The sequence below is a fragment of the Somniosus microcephalus genome, chromosome 2 (genome assembly GCF_052327205.1).
Source record: "Somniosus microcephalus isolate GS21.2 chromosome 2, FLI_Smic_1.0, whole genome shotgun sequence".
NCBI lineage: Eukaryota > Metazoa > Chordata > Chondrichthyes > Squaliformes > Somniosidae > Somniosus > Somniosus microcephalus.
This window is the reverse complement of record NC_140988.1, coordinates 368,043,911-368,067,739: the sequence shown is the minus strand read 5'-3', so window position 1 is coordinate 368,067,739 and position 23,829 is coordinate 368,043,911. Positions and strand designations below refer to the sequence as shown.

General features: G+C 45.4%; 1 protein-coding gene across 1 annotated transcript in view; it reads left to right on the top strand.

Annotated features, from left to right (window-relative positions):
- dqx1 (DEAQ box RNA-dependent ATPase 1) overlaps nt 1-21,308 on the top strand; it is a 159,882-nt gene extending 138,574 nt beyond the window's left edge. Inside the window, exons 9-12 of the mRNA XM_085975679.1 lie at nt 4,175-4,300; nt 8,598-8,788; nt 10,573-10,763; nt 15,248-21,308. Coding sequence (XP_085831805.1) covers nt 4,175-4,300; nt 8,598-8,788; nt 10,573-10,763; nt 15,248-15,440 — 701 coding nt within the window. The 3' untranslated portion in view covers nt 15,441-21,308. The remainder of the gene's footprint in view (nt 1-4,174; nt 4,301-8,597; nt 8,789-10,572; nt 10,764-15,247) is intronic.
- The last annotated feature ends 2,521 nt before the right edge of the window (nt 21,309-23,829 follow it).

Sequence of the window (23,829 nt, the reverse complement as noted above, 5' to 3'; positions counted from 1 at the left end):
TTCCACCCAATCATATGGATAAAAAATATAACCCTATTATTTTCACTTCTGCACCAGACTAATGGTAGTGGAGCGGTGGGCCTGTATATTGCAGCTATGGCATAAGGGGGTTGCAGGTTAATTTGTATTCACTTCTGGTTATAACACTCCAAAGTGAAGCCCGCCACACTCTGTATTCCCTAGCCGCTGATTCCCTCCGCCTCTCTGGCCACTGTCTGAGGCTGACCCAGACTGTTCACAGTCTTGGCGTCCTATTTGACCCTGAACTGAGCTTCCGACCCCTTATCCTCTCCATCACCAAGATCGCTTACTCCCACTTCCGTAATAACGCCTGCCTCTGCTCCTGCCTCAGTCCATCTGCTGCTGAAACCCTCATCTATTTGTTTGTTACTTCCAGACTCAACTATTCCAATCCTCTCCTGGCTGGCCATCCATTTTTAACCCTCCATAAACTTGGGCTCATCCATATCTCTGCCACCTGTATCCTAACTCGTGCAAAAACGTCCCGTTCACCCGTCACCCCTGTGCTCGCTGACCTACATTGGTTCCCAGTCCAGTAACGCCTCCATTTTAAAATTCTCATCCTTGTTTTCAAATCCCTCCATGGCCTCGCCCCTCCCTATCTCTGTAACCTCCTCCAGCCTTACAACCCTCTGGGATCTCTGCATTTCTCAAATTCTGGCCGCTTGTGCATTCCCGATTTCCTTTGCCCCACCCTTGGCGGCTGTGCCTTCAACTGTCTAGGCTCTGGAATTCCCTCGCTAAACCTCTCCATATCTCTACCTCTCCTCCTTTAGGACACTCCTTAAAACCTACCTCTTTGACCAAGCTTTTGGTCAGCTGCCCTAGTATCTCCTTTTATGGCGCAGTGTCGCATTGTATCCGATAACGTTCCTGTGAAGTGCCTTGGGTTATTTTTATACTACCTTGCAGAATTGCGCAACTCACACAAAATAGGATCTTGTGGGATTTAAATGTGAATCGCTTTTGCTAGAACAGGAAATGTTACAAATCGAGACTTGCAAAAGGAATGAATGACAATGTATGGTCCATTCTCACAGATGGAATAGTCGAGGTAAAGTGAAACCAGACGTGGGCAAATTTCTACTGTAATTTTATTTAAGATAAGCATCTATTTTTCTTTTTAAGTGTGCAGTGGACTGGTCTTATAATGGCCCAGAAATTCGGGTCGGAGGCTTCCCACGGGTGCAAGCCCCCGATCTGTGCTGTGAGCCCGCGTGGGATTCCGATCCTGGGCCTCCTCCAGCTGCCGGTGCACAGTGCTTGCGTATCCCAGGGGCGCAGTTAGTTCGAAGCGTCCCCTGGGATCACGTGGGCCATGGAGAGCCAATGGTAGCAGGGAATGCTTCATTCATAAGTTTGACAGGAAGGGCTGTCAAACTTATAAATACTATAAGCCCCAAAACATCACTAAATCTTCAAATAAATTTTTTTTTAAATCACATTTTTAAAATAAACTATAAATCACATGAAATAACATAAGAACATAATAAGAACATAAGAAATAGGAGCAGGAGTAGGCCAATCGGCCCCCCGAGCCTGCTCCGCCATTCAATAAGATCATGGCTGATCTGATCCTAACCGCCAATCCACTATCACAGAACCATCTCCTGAATCTAACAGAATTAGACACAGGAAATAGGAGCAGGATCAGGCTACACGGCCCCTGGGCCCGCTCCGCTACCCACAGGGCCATGACCGATCCGAACCTAGACTATTTTAAACAATAATTTAAATTTTTGAAAAAATTAATTTTATTTTCTAACGGGGCTAAAAATAAACTTACCTTCCTTTAAAGTATTTAAAAATAATAAACCTGTGGAAAAATGTTTTAATTTTAATTAATTCACCACTTACCTTGTAAAAAGCAGGCCTTGCGACTGCTTTTTATATGTGTAACTTCTGGAGACTTACCCTCCCGGGAAAACCTGCAACAAAAAAAACCGTAAGTTCGATGCGCACGCGCTGTCTCTCCAGCGCATGCGTTCGACTTCTGATCCCCTTCTTTCCGGGGAACGGAAGTGCCGGTTTCCCGCGCATACGCAGTGCATTGCAGGAAACCGGCACTTCCATTGGGCTTACGGGTGAGTACCCCGTGCGTACTCACCCGTGGAGACCCGAATTTCTGGGCCAATATTGCAATGAACAAAAGTTGAGTCAGACAGTTTGTGGTATAACAGCACTGTTCAAGTGGGCCTGTAGTACTCTCATGCACAGTCTGATTCGAGCCTTGAGCAGTAGATGCAGACATTGCAATCCTGCTAATTTTTGCATGTGATAAATTTTACTCATTTTGTTCTTGAGCAACTTAAATGTCCTAATCTGAAAAAATAATGGTGGGAGGATTGAGTGTTCCATGTAATTGCAGGTATGCTACCTGTGACTATAAACCACATTGAACTTTTTGAAGGGCTAGATGGTGTATAATTGGTGAGAATTTCAAACTTGGAGAAAGGAGAGACTGTTTGGAAGGCTGTTGTAATGGCAGAAATGTGTAGTTAAAAAAAAAGACACAAATTCTCACTTGTTTGGACAGCAGCAAAGTGTTTCATCCTTTAGGCGGCTTTGATTTGACTGAGATTGCAGGATGTTGATTTGTTTTTTAATTCATTCGCTGGATGTAGGCATCGCTGGCAGAGCCGGCATTTATTACCCACCTCTAGTTGCCCTTGAGAAGGTGATGGTGATGGACCTAGTTCTTGAACCACTGCAGTCCGTGTGGTGAAGGTGCTCCCACGAGGTTGCTAGGTACGGAGTTCCAAGGTTTTGACCCTGCGACGATGAAGGAACAGCGATCTAAGTCTGTCGGGATGGTGTGTGAGTTGGAGGAGAAACTGGAGGTGATGGCATTCCCATGCACCTGCTGCCCTTGACCTTCTAGGTGGGGGAGGTCGCGGGTTTGGGAGGTGTTGTGAAATGCAATGCGAAGTGCAACAGAATTACAGTGGCCACCTTCTGTCCAGTCAGGCACTGGACTGGATATGTTAAACAGAGACCAATTGCATGTGTGCAATAGCAAAATACTGCAAATGCTGGAAATCCGAAATAACAACAGAAAATGCTGGAAAAACTCAGCAGGTCAGGCAACATCCGTGGAGAGAAATTAGAGTTGACGTTTCGGGTCGAAACACTTCTTCAAAACTGGAAATAAAATAAAATAAATCGAAGGCAAGGCTGCGATCGAACAAAAGAGACAATAAAAGGTATTCGAAGCCAGACGAGATGGTAACAGGCCCATGGAGACAAAAGGCAGCTTTTGTCTCCACAGGCCTATTACCATCTCGTCTGGCTTCGAATACCTTTTATTGTCTCTTTTGTTCGATCGCAGCCTTGCCTTCGATCTATTTTCTTTTCTTTCCAGTTTTGAAGAAGGGTTTCGACCCGAAACGTCAACTCTAATTTCTCTCCACGGATGTTGCCTGACCTGCTGAGTTTTTCCAGCATTTTCTGCATGTGTGCAATCTTTTTTTACAAACTTTTCTGTCTCATTTTCAACCTTTGCTATTACCACCTTGGGAATGTCACCTGCCTGATTTGATATAAATTGCTACTGGTCCATTATTTTAACTGGTAATATAGTGGGTAATAACCAGGGGGGGCATAGATATAAAATAATTGGTTGAAGGATTAGAAGGCGTTGAGAATATTTTCACCCAGAGGTTGGTGGGGGTCTGGAACTCACTGCCTGAAAGGGTGGTAGAGACAGAAACCCTCATCGCATTTAAAAAGTACTTGGATATACACTTGAAGTGTCGTAACCTGCAGGGCTGTGGACCAAGAGCTGGAAAGTGGGATTAGGCCGGATGGCTCTTTTTTTGGCTGGCGCGGGCAAAACGGACCGAATGGCCTCTTTCTGTGCCGTAAATTTCTATGGGTGTTTAATATTGTGTATTGAAGTAGTGTAAAAAAAAAAGGGGCCTGTATTGCTGGTTAAAATTCTTAACCAGTAACCGGCCGCGTTTTCTTAACAAGCAGAAGTCAATCCTCAAAGCAGAGTTGTCTGATTCCGAAGCAGACGGGTGGTCACTGACAGAGAATCGCCGTAACGATCATTACCAGGTGTTTAAATCGAGTTTGCTATCGCTCTTTGATTATTGTATTAGAGCTGAGTATCTCGAGACATTCATGACCTGAGTATTTACCTTTTCTTCAGCATCGCCGTGTTTTGTTGCGCCACCCAAGCATTTGGAGGAAGCCGCAGCCATTCGCAGGAGGGTTCTTCTGCATCCCGAGGGTGACCATTTTACTCTCATCAATCTCTACAATGCGTTCAAACAGCGTAAGTGCGGAAAAAGCGGTATTCTTTAAATTAGTAGTTGTTTCCCCTCCCACGCCCCCCCCCCCGCAAAAAAAAAGTGGCACAATTGTGCCAGCTGCTCGCATTGCCTCATACCCGTCTTTACTGATCATTTAACTAGCAGATTTTATCCGACTTTTTTTCACCTCCTGTGAGGAGTTTTGGGATGTTTTATCGTGTTAAAGTCACTATATAAGTGCAAGTTATTGTTAACGATGATTCTGGACCGGCAGCCACTCGTATTGTTAGATATCATTATTTCATTATTGATTTCATTAACCTAGCCAAAGACTGGCTAAAAAGTTATTTCCTCCATTAGGTTTTCATTATATGATGTTTACCTCCCGCCACTGCGGCAGGGCAGGCCATATTAATGCCGTTGATAACTTTGCACTGCTAGACAGTGCTTCTAACACAAATGTCCCTCTCTGGCACTCTCGCTCCAAAGGCTGCAAAAAATAGCTAAAGTGTGAAATAGATTTTTTTTTAAACTGCTGGAGTAGCGAGTGCATTAATGACATTGTCTTTAGATGCATTGTGATTTCATTGCCTGAGCATTCGTTTCAGATTGCATAGCCGAAGCAGGGCCTGCCATAAGAACATAAAGCATGCATGGCAGCATCTTCACTTAGTCCCTCAAGCATATTCCTTCCACACGATTTACAGTATCACGGACCCTATTCAATCCATTTGTGTCATGAACGAAAGGCATCTTCATGAAGTAATTACAGATAAGGAAGGTCAGTCTTTGTTCATCCACCCATCTTAGTTCATCAATTCAGAGAGATCCTAGTCTGCCCCACTGTAGTACCCGATTGTTTCCGAAATGATTGCGGGGTTCTAACCGCCACTATATAGAAACGTAGAAGATAGGAGCAGGAGTAGGCCATTCGGCCCCTCGAGCCTGTTCCGCCATTCAATGAGATCATGGCTGATCATCCAAATTCAGTACGATAGCAAAATACTGCGGATGCTGGCAATCCGAAATAACAACGGAAAACGCTGGAAAAACTCAGCAGGCCAGGGCAGCATCCATGGAGAGAGAAACGGAGTTAACGTTTCAGGTCGAAGAATTGGACTCCAGTTCTGACGAAGGGTCTTCGACCTGAAACGTTTCTCTTTCCACGGATGCTGCCCTGGCCTGCTGGGTTTTTCCCCAGCGTTTTCTGTTGTTAATCCAAATTCAGTACCCTGTCTCTGCTTTCTCCCCATATCCCTTGATCCCTCTAGCCTTAAGAAATATATCTAACTCCTTCTTGAATATATTTAATGAATTGGCCTCAACTGCCTTGTGTGGTAGAGAATTCCACAGGTTCACCACTCTCTGGGTGAAGAAATTCCTCCTCATCTTGGTCCTAAATGGCTTACCCCTTATCCTTAGACTGTGACCCCTGGTTCATTCCACACATCGATCGCTTGTGTGAAGAATTTATGATATCGCCCCTGTGCTCGCTGACCTACAATGGCTCCCAGTTAAGCAACGTCTCAATTTTTTAAAATTCTCATCCTTGTTTTCAAATCCCTCCATGGCCTCGCCCGCCCTCACGATCTCTGAAACCTCCTCCAGCCCTGAAACCCTCAGAGATCTCTGCGCTCCTCCAATCCTGGCCTCTTGGGCATCCCCGATTTTAATCGCTCCACCATCGGCGACTGTGCCTTCAGCTGCCGAGGCCCTAAACTCTGGAACTCCCTAAACCGCTCTGCCTCTCTCTCTCTCTCTCTCTCTTTCCTTCTTTAAGACGCTCCTTAAAACCTACCTCTTTGATCTGCCCTAATATCTCCTTGTGTGACTTGGTGTCAAATTTTGTCTGATTACTTGCCTGTGAAGCGTCTTGGAATGTTTTACTACATTAAAAGCGCTGTATAAATGCAAGTTGTTATTATTTCCTAAAATTACCTTTTACTAGTTTGAACCTGTGACCCCCTAGTTCTGCTTCTGCCGTTTATTTTGAAGCAATATTCCGGGTTAAAAGTTTTTCTACGCTCTTAACAATCATGTATACGTCTAGGTGTGTGTTGTGGAAGGCACTTTATCCAGGGTAAACAGAAAGGGATAAAACTGCAGATGCTCGAAATCTGAAACAATGCACATCAGGTCAGGCAACATCTGTGGAGAGAACAGACAAGTGGATGCTCATCTGTAATATCTCCCAGCCTTCATCAGACCGGGAAGATATTACAGATGAGCAGCACTTAGAAAAAGGAACAGAAAACAAAAGAAATGAGGAAAAGCACAGAAACATGCCCGCACATACACATGCAGACACACGCACGCACGCAGAAGTAATAGAATGGCCTATAAAGTGCTTGGCAGACAGAAGATGGTTAATGGCAGGTATGTTTTCTCTTTCCTCTCCCTTCCCTTTGTCCTGTTCCTTTTTTGTTCATCTGTAATATCCTCCAGTTCTAATGAAGGGTCCACACTTGAAATGACTTTACTTCCCCTTTAAGCAGCTTCTCTTGAAGGCAGAGACACTTGCGTTATAATGTTTTCTTTGGTTCTGTTCAGTTTCAGAAACCTGCCACGCTTCCCCTTGGATTGTGGGTGATTTCACTGGCTTGTACATTATGCCAAATGTCACTTTAGATCTTCTATCACTTTTAGAAATCCTGATCGTTAAGCTTCAGCGTGTCATAAGCGTGTCGTACCTTCGGCCCACCAAACGGTCCGGTAGCACGCCAGAGTAATATTTGGGTCCTAGGAGGAGCACGCCTGCTCCTGGGCCCACCAAGAGGCTTCCGTTGGTTAGGGCGGTGCGTGCCTGGTACAAATGGGTGGAGCGTGTATGATTGCATCAGGTTCCCCGCCCCGCCCATGATTTTTCAGTTGCTGGCTGTCCATTTTTCAGGCGAGTCTATGGCACAGTCAGATCACCTCTAAGCAGCCATTTCAGTTTTAAATAAATCTTGTTGAATCTATCTTAGCACTGGGTTACCACAACTATTACACATCTTAAGAGGACAAAACTTCCATTTTGATTACAAGGGTGTTGACACACGGGGAATTCTTTAATTATAATTTAGGATGTAAAGTCCAATAAATATTCCCAAATGTGTAGGTGTTTTTTTCTTTGAAACGTAATCAGAGTATTATAAAATTTGGACTATTCTACTTGCTTTTTCAGCAGTGTTGCATATAAACAGTACATAATGTCATGAAACCTTTTTGCCTAAAATGAAATGTGTTTGGGCAATCTCAACCCAGTTCTTGCAGCAATAAACGGCCCCTAATTCAGGACTAAATTGACAAGTCTCCCTCGCACCCTGGTGCGAGAAATGGAAAAATGTCGCATTGAGACATTATCGGGTGCTCTTCCAAGGTTTGACTGCAGACGCACTGCCGGGGCAGTGAAGACGGAGCACTGTTCACGGAGCACTGTTCTGCATCTAACAAAGCTGTACTTAACCTGGAAGTGCTTTATGTTGAGTCCGGCTGCCCAAAAATAGAAAGTGTACCATTCCCCAGCACTACCTTTTCTCAAACCGAATAGTACAAGATTCACACATCAAGATAGTCAGCCTCTCTGCTGTTAACCTGTATAGATAATAGTAGGAAGTGTGCGCTGTGTACCACTTGATTTAATGCTGCTTATCTCAAAAGCAACACTTCAATTTTTTGTACTGTACCTCCCCTAGACAGACCAACTGAAAATGTCCAATTTTGAAATAACATAAAAATGCAATTGCTTATTCATACACACTGACCTAATTCTATCATCTCTTCTATTTTGCTTTGTTAATTGTTGAGAAAACAGCAGGCACAAACCGTGGAGACTTGGCAGATGAGCAGTACCACCGACTGGTTCCAAACCATCAACACATAATTATCACTCGATTATCTTCCCGTGGTCGATGTGGGCATCCTCACATGCCCACTGGGTGAAATGCACCAGCTGAAGTGAGCCCAAGGAACAACACAAAGAGGAAATGTGCAGAGGGCAAGCAGCACCTGAAAGAGAAAGATGGGTTAACATTTCAGGTGTGACCCTTCAGCTAAACCTGAAATTTTAACAGATATTTCTCTTTTAAACACTGACTAGCATGCTGGATATTTCCATTACTTCCCCCCCCCCCCCCCCCCTTCCCATTTTTGCCTTTTAGGGTAAAATCGTGCAGTGACCCCCACCCCCGCCACCCGCAACACGAATGTACTTCTTAAAAGCTCAGAATCTGTCCCACCTGCCCACTATTGTCTACGTTGTATCTGGAGCATATTAATTTATTTACTGGTGAGAGGGCCGTGATATCAGATTACCTCCCCTGTAAAATCTGCTTGTAGATGATGAAGATGAAACGTGGTGTCTGAAGAACTATCTGAGTTATTCTGCTCTGAAGCTGGCGGACGTCGTCCGCTACGAACTGTTGGAACTGATGCAGAGGATTGAGCTGCCTGTATCGCCACCCAACTTCGGAATGGAGGAAAACGTGCTCAACATAAAGAGAGCTCTGATCTCGGGCTACTTCCTTAAGGTGCGTGATCGTGTTGCCCCGTCCCAGTTTCTCCGCCTCCAAGACCTGGCATCAGTTGAAGATCTTTAGCGAGCTATATATAGTTCCCTTAATACTGCTATGTTGCATGCCATTTCTTGTCGACCTTCTCTTGAAGAAGGTCTGGTTTGCATAGTTACGAGTGTAACGTTTGACGGGTATGCCATGGTGGCATTGCACTAAGGTCCCTGAACTCTGCCTGATGCATCACTCTGTTAACTTAACTGTTCCGCCATAACAGTGTGGAGTTGTTAGGCTCGACTCTGCTGTATGTTTGGAAGGCACGGCTGTCTGTGCCAAAGGCATGTACTCCGACTGCAGCCGTGAGAATGCAAAACCGCAGACTGAAAATAGGCTACAAAGCTCGATGATCGCGCATTAAAATGTAATTAGAAATACGAGAAATATGTTTTAATATTGAAATACCTGCATATTTTTAAGTTTAATATTAAACTAGAGATGATACAATTCAGATTTATTGATCTCTGCTAAGCATTGAACAGCATCCATTTTTTAAAAAAACAGCAGGAAATCCTGAGAATGTTTAGGAGGCTGGCCAGCATCAGAAAGAAAAAGATATGTCAGACGGACCCCTCTCGAGAACTGAAGAGTGAGCAGCTGCTTTTCCAGCTGCTGTCACCTAACTGGGTTCAGCTGATGACCGCCAGTAACCAAATAAAGTATTTTGTCTGAGCTCCATCAATAGACCACCCCTAAACCTGCTCCGAAGAAGCCTTTCCCTGGTAGCTGCACTCGGTAGTCGGTTTGGCATCGGTTGAAATGGTACTGAAGAACCCTCAGAAAAATGATTTTATGCAAACACGATACAGATCACAATTGATGAGTGTCAGAGTTATTTATGATGTATGTTAAAAAAAATCTTTACCTTGTCACCGAGGGAGGGCACGCTACGGGGTGAGGTGCTGTCTTAATCTTAATGCACTGGTAACTGGAGGAAGAGAGTGTTTGAAGACCAGGACCTCAAACCCGGCACCAAGCTCATGGTCTACAGAGCAGTAGTGATTCCCGCCCTGCTGTATGCCTCAGAGACATGGACCATGTACAGCAGGTACCACCAACGCTGCCTCCGCAAGATCCTGCAAATCCATGGGCAGGATAGGCGCACCAACGTCAGTGTTCTCGCTCAGGCCAACATCCCCAGCATCGAAGCTTTGACCGCACTCAATCAGCTCCGATGGACGGGTCACATTGTCCGCATGCCCGATACGAGACTCCCAAAACAAGCGCTCTACTCGGAGCTCCGGCACGGCAAGAGAGCCCCAGGTGGGCAGAGGAAAAGCTTCAAGGACACCCTCAAAGCCTCCTTGAAAAAGTGTAACATCCCCACCGACACCTGGGAATCCCTGGCCCAAGACCGCACAAAGTGGAGGAGAAGCATCCGGGAAGGCGCCGAACACCTCGCGTCTCTTTGCCGGGAGCAAGTGCAGGCAGCGCAAAGAGCGCACGTCAACCCAAGCACCCCACCCACCCGCCCCTTCAACCACCGTCTGCCCCACCTGTGACAGAGACTGTAGTAGGTCCTGTATTGGACTCATCAGCCACCTGAGAACTCATTTTTAGTGTGGAAGCAAGTCATCCTCGGTTCCGAGGGACTGCCTAAGAAAAAGACTGGTAACTCTGTTTAATTCCATGGTAAATTGAAGAAGGGCGTTTATTTTAACTGATTAATTACGCTAATTTTTTCTTTCCTCTCCACTCCCATCCTCCCCCGCCCCCCCCCCCCCCAAAAAAAACCCGGTTTCTAGGTAGCAAGAGACGTGGATGGCTCTGGGAATTACCTGATGCTGAATCATAAGCACGTGGCCCACCTGCATCCTTCATCGTGTTACCTCACCAGGAAGCCTCGGCCTCGGCCTCCCTCCTGGGTCCTGTATCATGAGTTCACCATCTTCCAAGACAACTGCATCAGCGTCGTCTCCGAGATTCAGCCAGAAATGTAAGACCGTTAGGAAATGGTTCCAGTCCTTTGAGCTACAGTGTGTGTACATTACAGGGGATATGGGGAGAGTCCGTTACTGCAGACATAACACATTCTCACTAAATTCATATATCTAGAACAAGGATTTTCTTTCATCGTGAGATCTGTCTTGTATTTTCGTAGGAGAAAAAAATAAAGTAAATCAAAAATAACACTGTAACTTGTGTTAGGAGTGTACTGCAAGGATGTAGCAATTGGGAGAAGGGGAAGTACAAAGAGACCTGGGTGTTCTTGTGCACCAGTCGCTGAAGGTAAGCATGCAGGTGCAGCAGGCGGTTAAGAAGGCAAATGGTATCTTGGCCTTCGTAGCAAGAGGGTTTGAGTACAGGAACAAGGATGTCTTGCTACAGTTGTACAGGGCCTTGGTGAGACCGCACCTTGAGTACTGTGTGCAGTTTTGGTCGCCTTACCTGAGGAAGGACGTTCTTGCCATGGAAGGAGTGCAGCGAAGATTCACCAGGCTGATACCTGGGATGGCAGGAATGACGTATGAGGAGAGATTGTGTCGATTGGGCTTATACTCACTGGAGTTTAGAAGATTGAGAGGGGATCTCATCGAAACTTATAAAATTCTGTCAGGCCTGGACAGACTAGATGCAGGAAGGATGTTTCTGATGGCCGGGGAGTCCAGAACCAGGGGTCATAGTCTAAGGATAAGGGGTAAGCCATTTAGGACTGAAATGAGGAGGAATTTCTTCACCCAGAGAGTGGTGAACCTGTGGAATTCTCTGCCACAGAGGGTGGTGGAGGCCAGTTCATTAAATATACTCAAGAAAGAGTTGGATATATTTCTTAAGGCTCAAGGGATCAAGGGATATGGGGAGAAGGCAGGGACAGGGTACTGAATTTGGATGATCAGCCATGATCTCATTAAATGGTGGAGCAGGCTCGCGGGGCCGAATAGCCTACTCCTGCTCCTATCTCCTATGTTTCTATGAAGGATCCTGGTGATACCCCAAGCTCTGAGGATAGTTAATACTCTTCCAGATTTAATTTCCTGTTACAGCCAATCACTCACTCCAGTGGTGATTGTTTTTTTTTTATTATTGTCATCACCGAACTGGCTTATCAGTTTTTACGATCGCTTTCGCTCTGAGCTTGGTTTTTCAGATCTCAATCTTCCGAACACCTGGTGAAATGATTCCTTTCCAGCCCAAACAAAACCTCAATTGATCACGGCATCCTCTGCCTTGCGTGCTGTTTTGGCTGTATGGTTCAACACTCTAATTACTTTGAGCTTCTGAATTCAAGTCCTCAGTGTAATTAAGAGACAGCAAGAATCTGAAAACTGATCTGTGGGACCCTCCATTTAGTCCCACAGCCCAATATCAATACCCACTGTTTCATATACTTCACCCAATTTCACAGCTTTTACCTTGAGTCCCCACTCCTAAGCGTCTAGCAGTCTTTTGTATGAAACTTTTGACGAGGGTTTTTGCAAGTGTAGGTATGCCACATCATTGGGTTTTCCAAAGTTCACTTGGGTATCACTTCCTGAAAAAAGGCCAAGGAGTTGGTCAGGCAGGATCTTCCCTCTTCTGAATCTGCTATTTACTAGGGTTGTAATCACACAGGTAATCTTCAAATTTGTTGCCTGAGTGTATTTTGTCGTATTTTCTGAAAATGTTTATCACATTAGCTTGTTTCTGATCTAATGGGACCTTTTCAGCATTCAGCTCCCTCGTGATGACCATCGGCACCTCAAATTACTTGTCTTGCTTAGTACCCTAAGATAAATACATTCCATTCCCGGAAGTGTATTCCCTTTGAGCCTTTCAGCCTGTCTAGAACCACTGAAGTTGAACTTGTGAATCCTATTTGGATTATATGTCTGATTTATAGAGGGCAGGTTACTAGTGTCTTCCTTAGTGAATATCGATTGCTAATGATCTCTGTCAAGTTCAGGTGTTCACCTGGACCCCAGTTGGTGTCCTCCCATGGCGGTGTGGCTGTGTTTGGCTTGCTGTTATACCAATTATGTTCTGGCCCCTCTGAACGAGATTGCCAGTTTTGTGTTCAGGGCCCCTGCTCATTAGAAGCTGAATTGAGACTGCCCACACTCTGGAGACAGGAGTATTACATGAGAAATAAGAGCACGAGCCATACGGCCCCTTGAGCCTGCTCCGCCATTCAATGAGATCATGGCTGATCATCGACCTCAACTCCACTTTCCCGCCCCACCTCCATATCCCTTGATTCCCTTAGAGTCCAAAAATCTATCGATCTCAGCCTTGAATATACTCAAAGACTCAGCCTCCACAGCCCTCTGGGGCAGAGAATTCCAAAGATTCACAACCCTCTGAGTGAAGAAATTCCTCCTCATCTCAGTCTTAAATGGCCGACCCCTTATCCTGAGACTGTGACCCCTAGTTCTAGACTCTCCAGCCAGAGGAAACAACCTCTCAGCATCTACCCTGTCAATCCCCTTCAGAATCTTGTATGTTTCAATAAGACTACATTTTAACAGAAAGAGCTCACCATCTGGGCATAGCTGCAATATGAGCCATGAGTTAGGTATAGATGAGGAGGCCACATCCATTCAGAAAGAAGCTGCAATCCTCCCAGAACAGTCTGTTTCTTAAAAGATTTCAATGGGTTTTCCTCCATTGCCCTACCCAGCTCCTTCCAAATTATTCTTTTGTGTGAGAATAATTTCCAGACATCGAGTCTTAATTTGCTTTTTGTTAGTTTGAATCTGTAACTCCACCACCCCCCCCCCCCTCCCATGGCCTCCTGTCAGAGTTTAGCTGTTAGAGTGTCTGTAGTATTGGAGCAATTATTTTTGCCTGATTTATTCATAGAATATAAAATGTTATATTCACAGTAAATTGATGTAATGAGGGTTTCTTGAAATATCACATAAAAAATATCCTGGCTGCTGCTGTATTGAATGAGTGGGATTTTTATTTCAAATGGACTTCAATATAGATGAGTGTGAGGAGGAAGAGACCACATACTCCTTGGAAAATGTGTCTAAATGGGGTAGAGGAGCAGAGGGATCTGGGGGTACAGAGTCACAAATCACAAAGTAGTAACGCAGGTTTAATAAGACCATTTGTTTAAAAAAAGCAAACAGAGCACTAGGGGTTCATTTCTAGAGGGATAGAATTGAAAAGCAGGGAAGTAATGTTAAACTTGTATAGAACCTTGGTTAGACCGCACTTGGAGTACTGTGAACAGCTCTGGTCTCCATATTATGAAAATGATACAGAGAACATAAGAAATAGGAGCAGGAGTAGGCCAATCGGCCCCTCGAGCCTGCTCCGCCATTCAATAAGATCATGGCTGATCTGATCCTAACCGCCAATCTACTATCACAGAACCATCTCCTGAATCTAACAGAATTAGACACACGAAAAGGAGCAGGATCAGGCTACACGGCCCCTGGGCCCGCTCCGCTACCCACAGGGCCATGACCATTCCGAACCTAGACTCATGTCCAAATTCCTGCCCGCTCCCCGTAACCCTTAATTCCCTTTACTTCTAGGAAACTGTCTATTTCTGTTTTAAATTTATGTAATGATGTAGCTTCTACAGCTTTTTGGGGCAGCATATTCCATGGACCTACCACCCTCTGAGTGAAGTAGTTCCTCCTCATCTCAGTTTTGAAAGAGCAGCCCCTTATTCTAAGACTATGCCCCCTAGTTCTAGTTTCACCCATCATCGGGAACACCCTCCCCGCATCCACCCGATCCAACCCCTTCACAATCTTATATGTTTCAATAAGATCGCCTCTCATTCTTCTGAACTCCAATGAGTAGAGTCCCAATCTACTCAACCTCTCCTCATATGTCCATCCCCTCATCCCCGGGATTAACCGAGTGAACCTTCTTTGTACTGACTCGAGAGCAAGTATGTCTTTTCTTAAGTATGGACACCAAAACTGTATGCAGTATTCCAGGTGCGGTCTCACCAATACCTTGTACAACTGAAGCAATACCTCCAGGCGCTGGAGAAGGTGATAAAAAGATTTACTGGAATGGTACCAGAACTGAAAGGTTATATATATGTTGATGGGGGTTAGCTGAAGAAGGGTGAGAGGAGGCTCATGTGGAGCACAAACATGGACCTGTTGGGCCGAATGGCCTGTTTCTGTGCTGTAAATACCATGTGACGTAATAAAACTCACTAGGCACTTGGTTTGAGTATAAAGCAAGGCTTTAACCAACTTGTTTCAGAACATGGAGGTCTAGTTGTACTTCACTAGTTCCTTGTCTTACAAAATGTCCCTGGAAAGCTGGGCCCACGCCCGAGTATTTATACTCCTTGGACGGCGCCACCAGCTGGCCATCCAGCGTTATTTCACGAGTAGTTTCTTGATGAATGATGAGATTTATAACACCATGTATAACCCGTTGTTCTTAACCTGTTCCGCGAAGAGTAAATCCATTTTAAGCTGTGATTTCTGACACCAGTCTGTTGGATTTTGCCATCTCTCCTAGGCTGATTGAGTTTGCGCCGCAGTACTACCTTAGCAACCTACCGGCCAGCGAGAGCCGCGACCTGCTCGTGGAGCTTCGCGAGAAGCTGAGCGGCACGGAGACACAGCCAGACGAAGAGGCAGAGGAAGCCCTGAAGGAAGAAGAAGAAAACGCAGAAGGGGCTGAAAATGAGGAGCTCTGTTTACTTCAGTGAACGGAAAGGGAGACGGCAGCACCTGGGGCGGGCAAAGGGACCAGTGACTTAATGACAGCTGGCCATCAACTCTACTCGTATACAACATGGGAACCAAATCCAGCGTTTGAATATAATCGCCACCATCTCACCTCCTTCTCACAAAAAGAACCGGATGAGGAGAATTTTTTTTTCACACAGCGAGTTATGATCTGCAACGCCCTGCCTGAAAAGGGTGATGGAAGCAGATTCAATAGTTAACTTTCAAAAGGGTATAGGATATATACTTGAAAAGGAAACATTTGGGAAAAGAGCAGGGGAGTGGGACTAATTGGATCGCTCTTTCAAAGAGCAGGCACGATAGGCCAAATGGCCTCCTTCTGTACTGTATGATTCTGGTCAGAAGATATTTTGGTTCAGTAGTCAGTGAGTCACTTTCAATTGAAGGAACTCCCCCGACCTGTCTTTGTTTCTCCATTCTCCTTCAAGCTACAGACTAATGGGTTGCGCAGTGGTTTGGTACATTGCCCCTTTCACCTCCTGGTACCCGGTACAGGATGCATGCAAAGGTCCTGCGTGAAATGAGTTTTGGCAGTCTCAACCCATTTCGAGTGTGGGCCCATAGCACAGAATTACGATGAATGTGGTAGCGTCTCTCCAGGATGGCTGCTGCGGAACTAGTGAAGTATTGCATGGGAACAGTAAGGGATCCTGTACTGAGATTGGCACTTAGGCAGATATATTTGGGTCAGCATAGAGGCAACTTTACCTTGCAGCTCACTCGTGCTGTACCTCACTTCTGCTCGAGCATGTGATGCTAGCAATGGGAAAATGTTCCATTTCCCAAAACTAGGATCCTTCACCTTGAGCACAATAGGAAAAGAAATTCTTTAAAATAAAAAATGGTGTCACAGGCCCAAAAATATGAGGTTTAAAAAAGTCTACGAATCTCTCCATAAATTCTCCTAAAGGATTGTCAGATAGTTGCTTGAAAAAGACTACTTCAGGATATGGGGAGTGAGCAAGGATTAGATTAGATGGCTGATGAGGTGAAAAACATCGTTGCAGGTTTGATTTACTGAATGGCCTCTTTCTGTGCTGTAACACTCCATGATTCTATGACTAGTTCTCCCTTATTGAGCTCTTTGATAATTGAATAGTACAGCTAGCCATCAAACCTCACCTCTACCATGGAAGGATTCGCGCACACGGTGTGTGTTTGTGTGCATTTGTCTTTGTGTGTTTATCTGGGTGTGTGTGTGTGTGCGTTTGTATCTCTGTGCGTCTGTGTGTGTTTATCTGGGTGTGAGTGTTTGTGTGTGCGTGTGTATCTCTCTGCGTCTGTGTGTGTTTATCTGGGTGTAAGTGTGTGTGTGTGCGTGTGTATCTCTGTGCGTCTGTGTGTGTTTGTGTGTGCGTGTGTATCTCTGTGCGTCTGTGTGTGTTTATCTGGGTGTGAGTGTTTGTGTGTGCGTGTGTATCTCTGTGTGCGTCTGTGTGTGTTTGTGTGTGTGTGCGTTTGTATCTCTGTGCGTCTGTGTGTGTTTATCTGGGTGTGAGTGTGTGTGCGCGTTTGTATGTTTGTGTCTGTGCGCTTGTAAATCTAAATCAGAAAGGCTGTCCCTTGCAGTTTGCACGAGAGGTGAATAAACTTGGACAAAAGTAACATTAGCAATATAGGAGTGCCTAGAGTGTAATGCACTGTTTGTGTTTTTTAGAGCTTGGACACTACATTGATTGTATAGTTACTAGGAATTCTATTACGTGTCTGGATTTGTAACTTTCTCCTTTACCTTTTGTAAATAGTTTTGTGGTTGTCCCTATTTTCACAGTGGCGTGCGTGCACAGTTTCCTTCAATGTGAATATCTTGCACTTTTACATCATGAAGCTCACTGGAATGCTGACCAAGCTGGGACCAGATGCAAGGCAGACAAAGTCAAGTTGTAAGCTGTGTCTGGTTACAGGAGGTTAAATCTCTAGCTTCCAGCAATGGTTGCGAGCACAGCGTCCAGATAAAGCTCGGCCTTGGAACAATGTGAAAATTCCACGTCCCAGCCAGTGGGGATGCATATTCCACTCTCCCAGGTCGAGCACTATCTAATAACTGATGTGCCTGACCGTGCAGGCGTCTTTGTTCGGGAGGGACATGACACAGCCTTGCTTGACCCTGGTTCGTACGTGAATTGGGTCTGTGGTGGATCCGTTGGTCAGGATTACGGCTTGCATGTCGTCGTGAAGCAGGCGAAGGATGGTGACGAACTTTTGAGGGCAGCCGAATTTGAGGAGGACACTCCGTAATCCCTCACGGTTGACAGTCTCGAAGTGAGATCAAAGAGCACACTGCCATACTGGTTACTCTCCCCATGCTCACTCCGCATATCCGAGCGGTTTTCTGGGGGGGCGGGTGGGGGGTGTTGCATTCTGAGAATCTGACTGGGAGAGACGGTTGCAGTTTCCATCTGTAGAGTTTGTCCTTCAGATGTTTTTTTGTTAGTTGGTCAGCTGAACCTTGGGCACTGAGCAAAGTCTGGTGGGGTAAAGTGCCCTGTTTATTACAGGACTAAACTGCTAACGATATTATTTTTTTACGTGTGATTTTTTTTTTCCCCTACCCTAAACCTTAACTGGAATTTTAGAAAACAGAATTGGGAATTCTGGAATCCAGCCAATGGTAGCTAACAGCAGAGCATATTTTTGTGTTTGCGTTTCTGAGTTTTTAAACTATACAGTAAGCTGCAAATGTGATTTTTTTTTCTTCCACCTTTTTGTGTGTGCATCTGTGTACTTTAGGACTCTAGATTTTCTTTACTTCTCGTTGAGTTTACTCTGATTTCTGCAACTGAAATGGGATTTTTTGAATGAACCCGAAGCAGTCGCTACCTTCAGGTTTCAAGTAGGCACTACCACAAGATGCAGTTTGGGATCAGGGAATTACTGATAGTAAAATGACCGATCACCCCCCCACCCCCCCCCCCCACACTTACCTGGTGGGTACACCCATAGCCCAGTGTTGCCATACAGACTAGAAAGCGCCAGGTTTGATTCCATGGGCTGTGCTGAGTCAGCTGCTCTCGGGCAGGGCACCGACTTGTGGGCTGAGTGCTCGGGGCTAAGAAGGAGGGCGGGGGGGGGAAATCAAGCGACCTGTGTTGGGAAAGTAGACGCTGGATGAGGAGAAGTGCAACGAGAGACCTGGGTGTCCTTGTGCACCAGTCGCTGAAGGTAAGCATGCAGGTGCAGCAGGCGGTTAAGAAGGCAAATGGTATGTTGGCCTTCCTAGCGAGAGTATTTGAGTACAGGAGCAAGGATGTCTTGCTGCAGTTGTACAGGGCCTTGGTGAGACCACACCTTGAGTATTGTGTGCAGTTTTGGTCGCCTTATCTGACGAAGGACGCTCTTGCCATGGAGAGAGTGCAGCGAAGATTCACCAGGCTGATACCTGGGATGGCAGGAATGACGTATGAGGAGAGATTGGGTCGATTGGGCTTATACTCGCTAGAGTTTAGAAGAATGAGAGAGGATCTCATTGAAACTTAGAAAATTCTAACAGGACTAGACAGACAGGAAGGATGTTCCCGATGGCGGGGGAGTCCAGAACCAGGGGTCACAGTCTAAGGATAAAGGGTAAACCATTTAGGACAGAGATGAGGGGGAATTTCTTCACCCAGAGAGTGGTGAACCTGTGGAATTCTCTGCCACACAGGGCAGTTGAAGCCAATTCATTAAATATATTCAAGAAGGAGTTGGATGTATTTCTTGAGGCTAAAGGGATATGGGGAGAAGGCAGGGACAGGGTACTGAATTTGGATGATCAGCCATGATCTCATTGAATGGCAGAGCGGGCTCGAGGGGCCGAATGGCCTACTCCTGCTCCTATCTTCTATGTTTCTATGAGAACGGTACTAGGCTGAGCTTACCACATGGCGCACTAACAGACACTGTCCGGGGCTCACTTGAAGCTTGGCTGAGATGTCAGAAGGCTGTCGGCCTGTGGAATCTGACCCTAGAGGGGGGGCAGCAACCTCACCAGGGAAAATCAGAGCAAGATAAATAAAAATTACTTTCAGGAAGTAGCATCTGCAGCTCTTGGTAGTAGCGACGAGATCCAAAGTTTTATTATCGCAAACTTGAATAATTGTGATTTTGTTTTATTTAATGACTTTAAAAAGATCAGTGTGGTGGGTTTAAACTAGTATATCTCATCCGCAGCACGGATATTAGTAACTTTCAATGGCAAAATAGTGCGGATGCTGGAAAAACTGGAGAAACATTAACTCTGTCTCTCTCTCCACGGATGCTGCCTGACCTGAGTTATTCCAGCGTTTTCTGTTGTTATTGGTAACTTCAAGCTGACTGACTTGACACAATACTCGGTACAGTTAGTAGCTTCAGAAAACATGTTTTGAAGTTGTAGAATGTTCTGAATTGGACTTAGAAGCATCATTTTATTTTTATTTTTTGTGTGTGTGGTTTTTTTTCAACACCAGCCTCTTAATCATGTCATCTTCTTGAAGAAGAGAGATCCGGAACTAATTTACAGGCTGGTTAGCCTCTGAAGCGGCTTTAAAACTGGCGTTGGATGGGGTGGTGGAGCGGCCGCTCACAGCCCCAGTGTAGACCGGCCAGACTCACGGAGTCCAGCTTGCTGGGAGGCCAGATTCTTGACGGATTTAGTGAATTTGCCCAGTTTGCTGTTGCGCCTGTCGGGGCTGGTGGCAGTAGCGCCGCCCTTAAGGCCAGCCTCAGAGCAGGAGGACGAGAGGGAAACTTCAAATCTGGACACTTAAGTGCTGCTGCAAATCAAAGTGCCAATTTGGGTAGCTTTTTTTCTGATGATTAGAATTTCTGGTAAAAAAGGGATTTAAGTGCGGGGAAACTTTAAGGATGCATCTCCAAGCTGGGTTTCCACTTTACCATTTAGGCAAAATGCCCGGGTTTTTAATCCTGCTCGGGAAAATTTGCACATCTCAAAGTCAGTCAAAAAAAAATCACCATTTAATTTCTTCTGCACGTCGTAACTCTTTACCAGGGACGTTCATTTATTTCAGATAATTCTATAACTATTTGATAATCGCAGCAATAAATGAATGGACGCATCTATAGCGAGCCTTTGTGTCTCACAAATGTCTCAACCGTGCTTCGCCTATTTTGAATCTTTTCTTTCATAAATTAAGGGGCCGTTTAAATGCATGAGGATCCTTCACTGGTTTGTCAAACATTGTGCTTTTGGAGTTCTTGCCTTGGGGCTACAGGGAAATAGCAATTGACTTATGGTGACACCCTGTAACACTACAATCCTCAATATAGCAGTACAGCTTTGTTTTTTTGATGTATATAAATTGCAAATCACCGATTAGCTTTGGACATACGCATTTAAAACTGAAGCTGTGCCAGTCAAAAATAATCTGGAGTTTGAGTAAAGCTCCAATTTCTTCTCCGAATGAAAGCTTTATACTGTAATTTATTTGAAAGGATAGCACAGACATTACATTGTTTTCTTTGCACATAATTAATTTAAGGTTTGGGGACTTGGTCCTTTCCTGCTGTAATTTATTTTCTGTACAAGTGCCAATTGCACAGGTGGTAGACAAGTTGCTGTTTGCTACTATTGATTTCAGAACTGGTAGAATATATAGGTGTTGCTGCTATGTTTATCTTTGATTATTTTTCTCCCACTAACTGGAATACTGGTCTTGTAAGCACACATTTTAGAAACTTGCTGTTGTACTGAGGAAGAAACATGCTGTAAACTTTAGCCGAATTTGAAATTATTGTACTTTTCCCAATGTTGCACAGGTGATATTTAAAGTTAAGTAGCAAATTCCAGTGGTGTCGTCAATTTTAATGACTACAGTGTAAAATTTAAAAAAATGTCTTGCTTTATTGTATTTTGTTGAGAGTGTCTATTATATTGCAAAAATCATTATTACAAAGTTGAGTCAGCCTCCACTACCTACTCTGGTTCAGTAGCATCGCTTGTTCCCATAAGTGGACCTCATGCCCCTTACCCGCCAGAGTAGGGTCACACTGCCCAATACCTACTTGTACGATGACGTAGCCCGTGGTTGTAATGGTGCTACCCCCCCTGTGATTTAAACTGGATATTCACAATCTTTTGAAAGTTGGTGAAAGGGAAAATTCTCCAGCAGCTGGAGTCGCACCTGGTACAAAAGAAGTTGGTTGTGGTTGTTTGAGCCCAATCGTCACAGCCCCCAGGACATTGCTGCAGGCGTTCCTTAGGCAATTGCCTTCGCTACAACCATGAGGTTGGGAGTGAGGCTGTTTGCTGACAATTCCACAATGTTCAGCTTCATTCGCAGCTCTTCCAATAATGAGAGAAGTCACACAACACCAGGTTATAGTCCAACAGCTTTATTTGAAATCACAAGCTTTTGGAGTGCTGCTCCTTCGTCAGGTGAAGGAGCAGCGCTCCGAAAGCTTGTAATTTCAAATAAAGCTGTTGGACTATAACCTGGTGTTGTGTGACTTCTACATTTGTCCACCCCAGTCCAACACCGGCATCTCCACATCATTCCAATAATGAAGCAGCTAAACTATAGCAGGTCCTGTATAATAATCAGGCTTGGGCTGATGAGGTCCAGGCAACATCCAAGCCACATGTGCCAGGTAATGAGAATGCAGCCATCTTCCTTGACCTTAAGTGTCATTACCATCAGTGAGTTCCTCACCATCATCGTCTTGGGGACGGGGCTAACCATTGACTATAAGCTTATCTAGACCAGCCGTAGCTACAATGTGCCAATTCTGCAACAAACAGTTCAATCCCTGGACCCAGGAGGTGGGTTGGCAATTTAAATATTTTAATGAGGCTGGCAGCTTCTGATTTAACGTTCTTTGCAGTGGCCGGATGGGTTTCCCAGGCCTTGGGAAACCTGGCAGCTGAAGGGAGGTGAGGCGAGCTTAAGGGGGAAGGTAAGTGACTTTACAGCACTGCTTCTGGGCCAGGAGGAGCAGTAGTGCTTACCCCTGGTCCCCCCCCCCGACCAAGTTACCCCCATACAAAGACCCCAGGAGATCGGAATCCCCGCCACCGGAGATCAAACACTCCCCGGGGTCAGGGATCAGTCCCTTTCCCCTCCCCCAGGTCGTGGATCAGGCCTACCTGGTCCTGCGGCCTGCTCCAGAGTCCTCCCCGCCCGACTGGAAGCCACGCCTGTCAATCAGGCTGACCTCTGTGCGGGAAACCTGTCGTACAAAAGACGCAAGTTTTAACTCCACAGCATGCGGGGAAACACGCACTTCTGGGTTTCCCATCCGAAACTCCGTACCCCCCCCTATCCCCGCAAGCCTACATAACCTGCCCTTGTTAATATCCAGGCCTTTTTGTCTCTGCCTGTCTTTACCTCCTTTGAACAGGGCGGGCGGGTAGTTAAAATGACAGAGACAGGATTGGGTTGTTGATGTCGTCCCACCTGCCACCATTTTAACCAGGGACATTTCAGGCACAGGAGGGCCGCCCGCTGTGGGGGCGGGGGCGGTGGGGGGTCTATTTAAGATGCTGAAGTCACAGCCTGACGATGTCATCGGTGCTCCAACATGATTTTTACCTGAAGTTGCAGGAGACCCGCACTGGGACAAATACGCCAGCGAAATCTAGCCGGAGTGACCAGAGTAATTATTGGTAAATTTTTGATGGTTCCAAGTGCTCCGGCAGCTCTTTGGAGATCCCAGCCTCCTCGTTCAAGCACTAATTTTATGCCACGGTCATGTTACCTTGGGTACCAACGGCCTTGGCCTCCTTCCTGATTTCCCACCTACCGGTTTTGTGACAGCGTACCCGGCTTCAGCACTGCTGAATGAGGCACAGCTGATAAAATGGCCTGGGCCTCACGCTGAACCACCTTTTGGCTCCGTGCACCTTTTTCTAACTTGTGCACAAAAACACTTTGCTTCAAAATACAATAACCTTCAATATGAATCTTTTTCTAAATCCTTTTGGGGGGAAATGGTCAAATATCCCAAGACATGACGATCATAAATAAATAACATTCATCATTGGGTTTACAGACTTGAGTAGTAATTATTGAGCATTCAGCAACAAGAACTTGCACGTTAATAAATGACTCCAGGTGCTTCACAGAAGAACGGACACAGAACAGTGGTAGAAGAGTTGGGTGGTCATTGAAGACACAGATGATTGAGAAGGTGTTTGAAGGTGAGTAGCAAGGCAGAGGAATTTAGGGAGATGTAGGGATTTCCCATGATTACAGTCGCAACAAAGGTTTGCTAGTCCTGCACAATAACCCCTGAGAGATTCAGGCCCAAGTGGTTTTAAACAACAAGCTTTACATTGACTAATAACAATAGTGGTTTATACAACTGTTCTACAGTATTATATTAAATAGCGAGCAATTAATACTGTTTGCTCCTGTTCAAGCTGATCATATG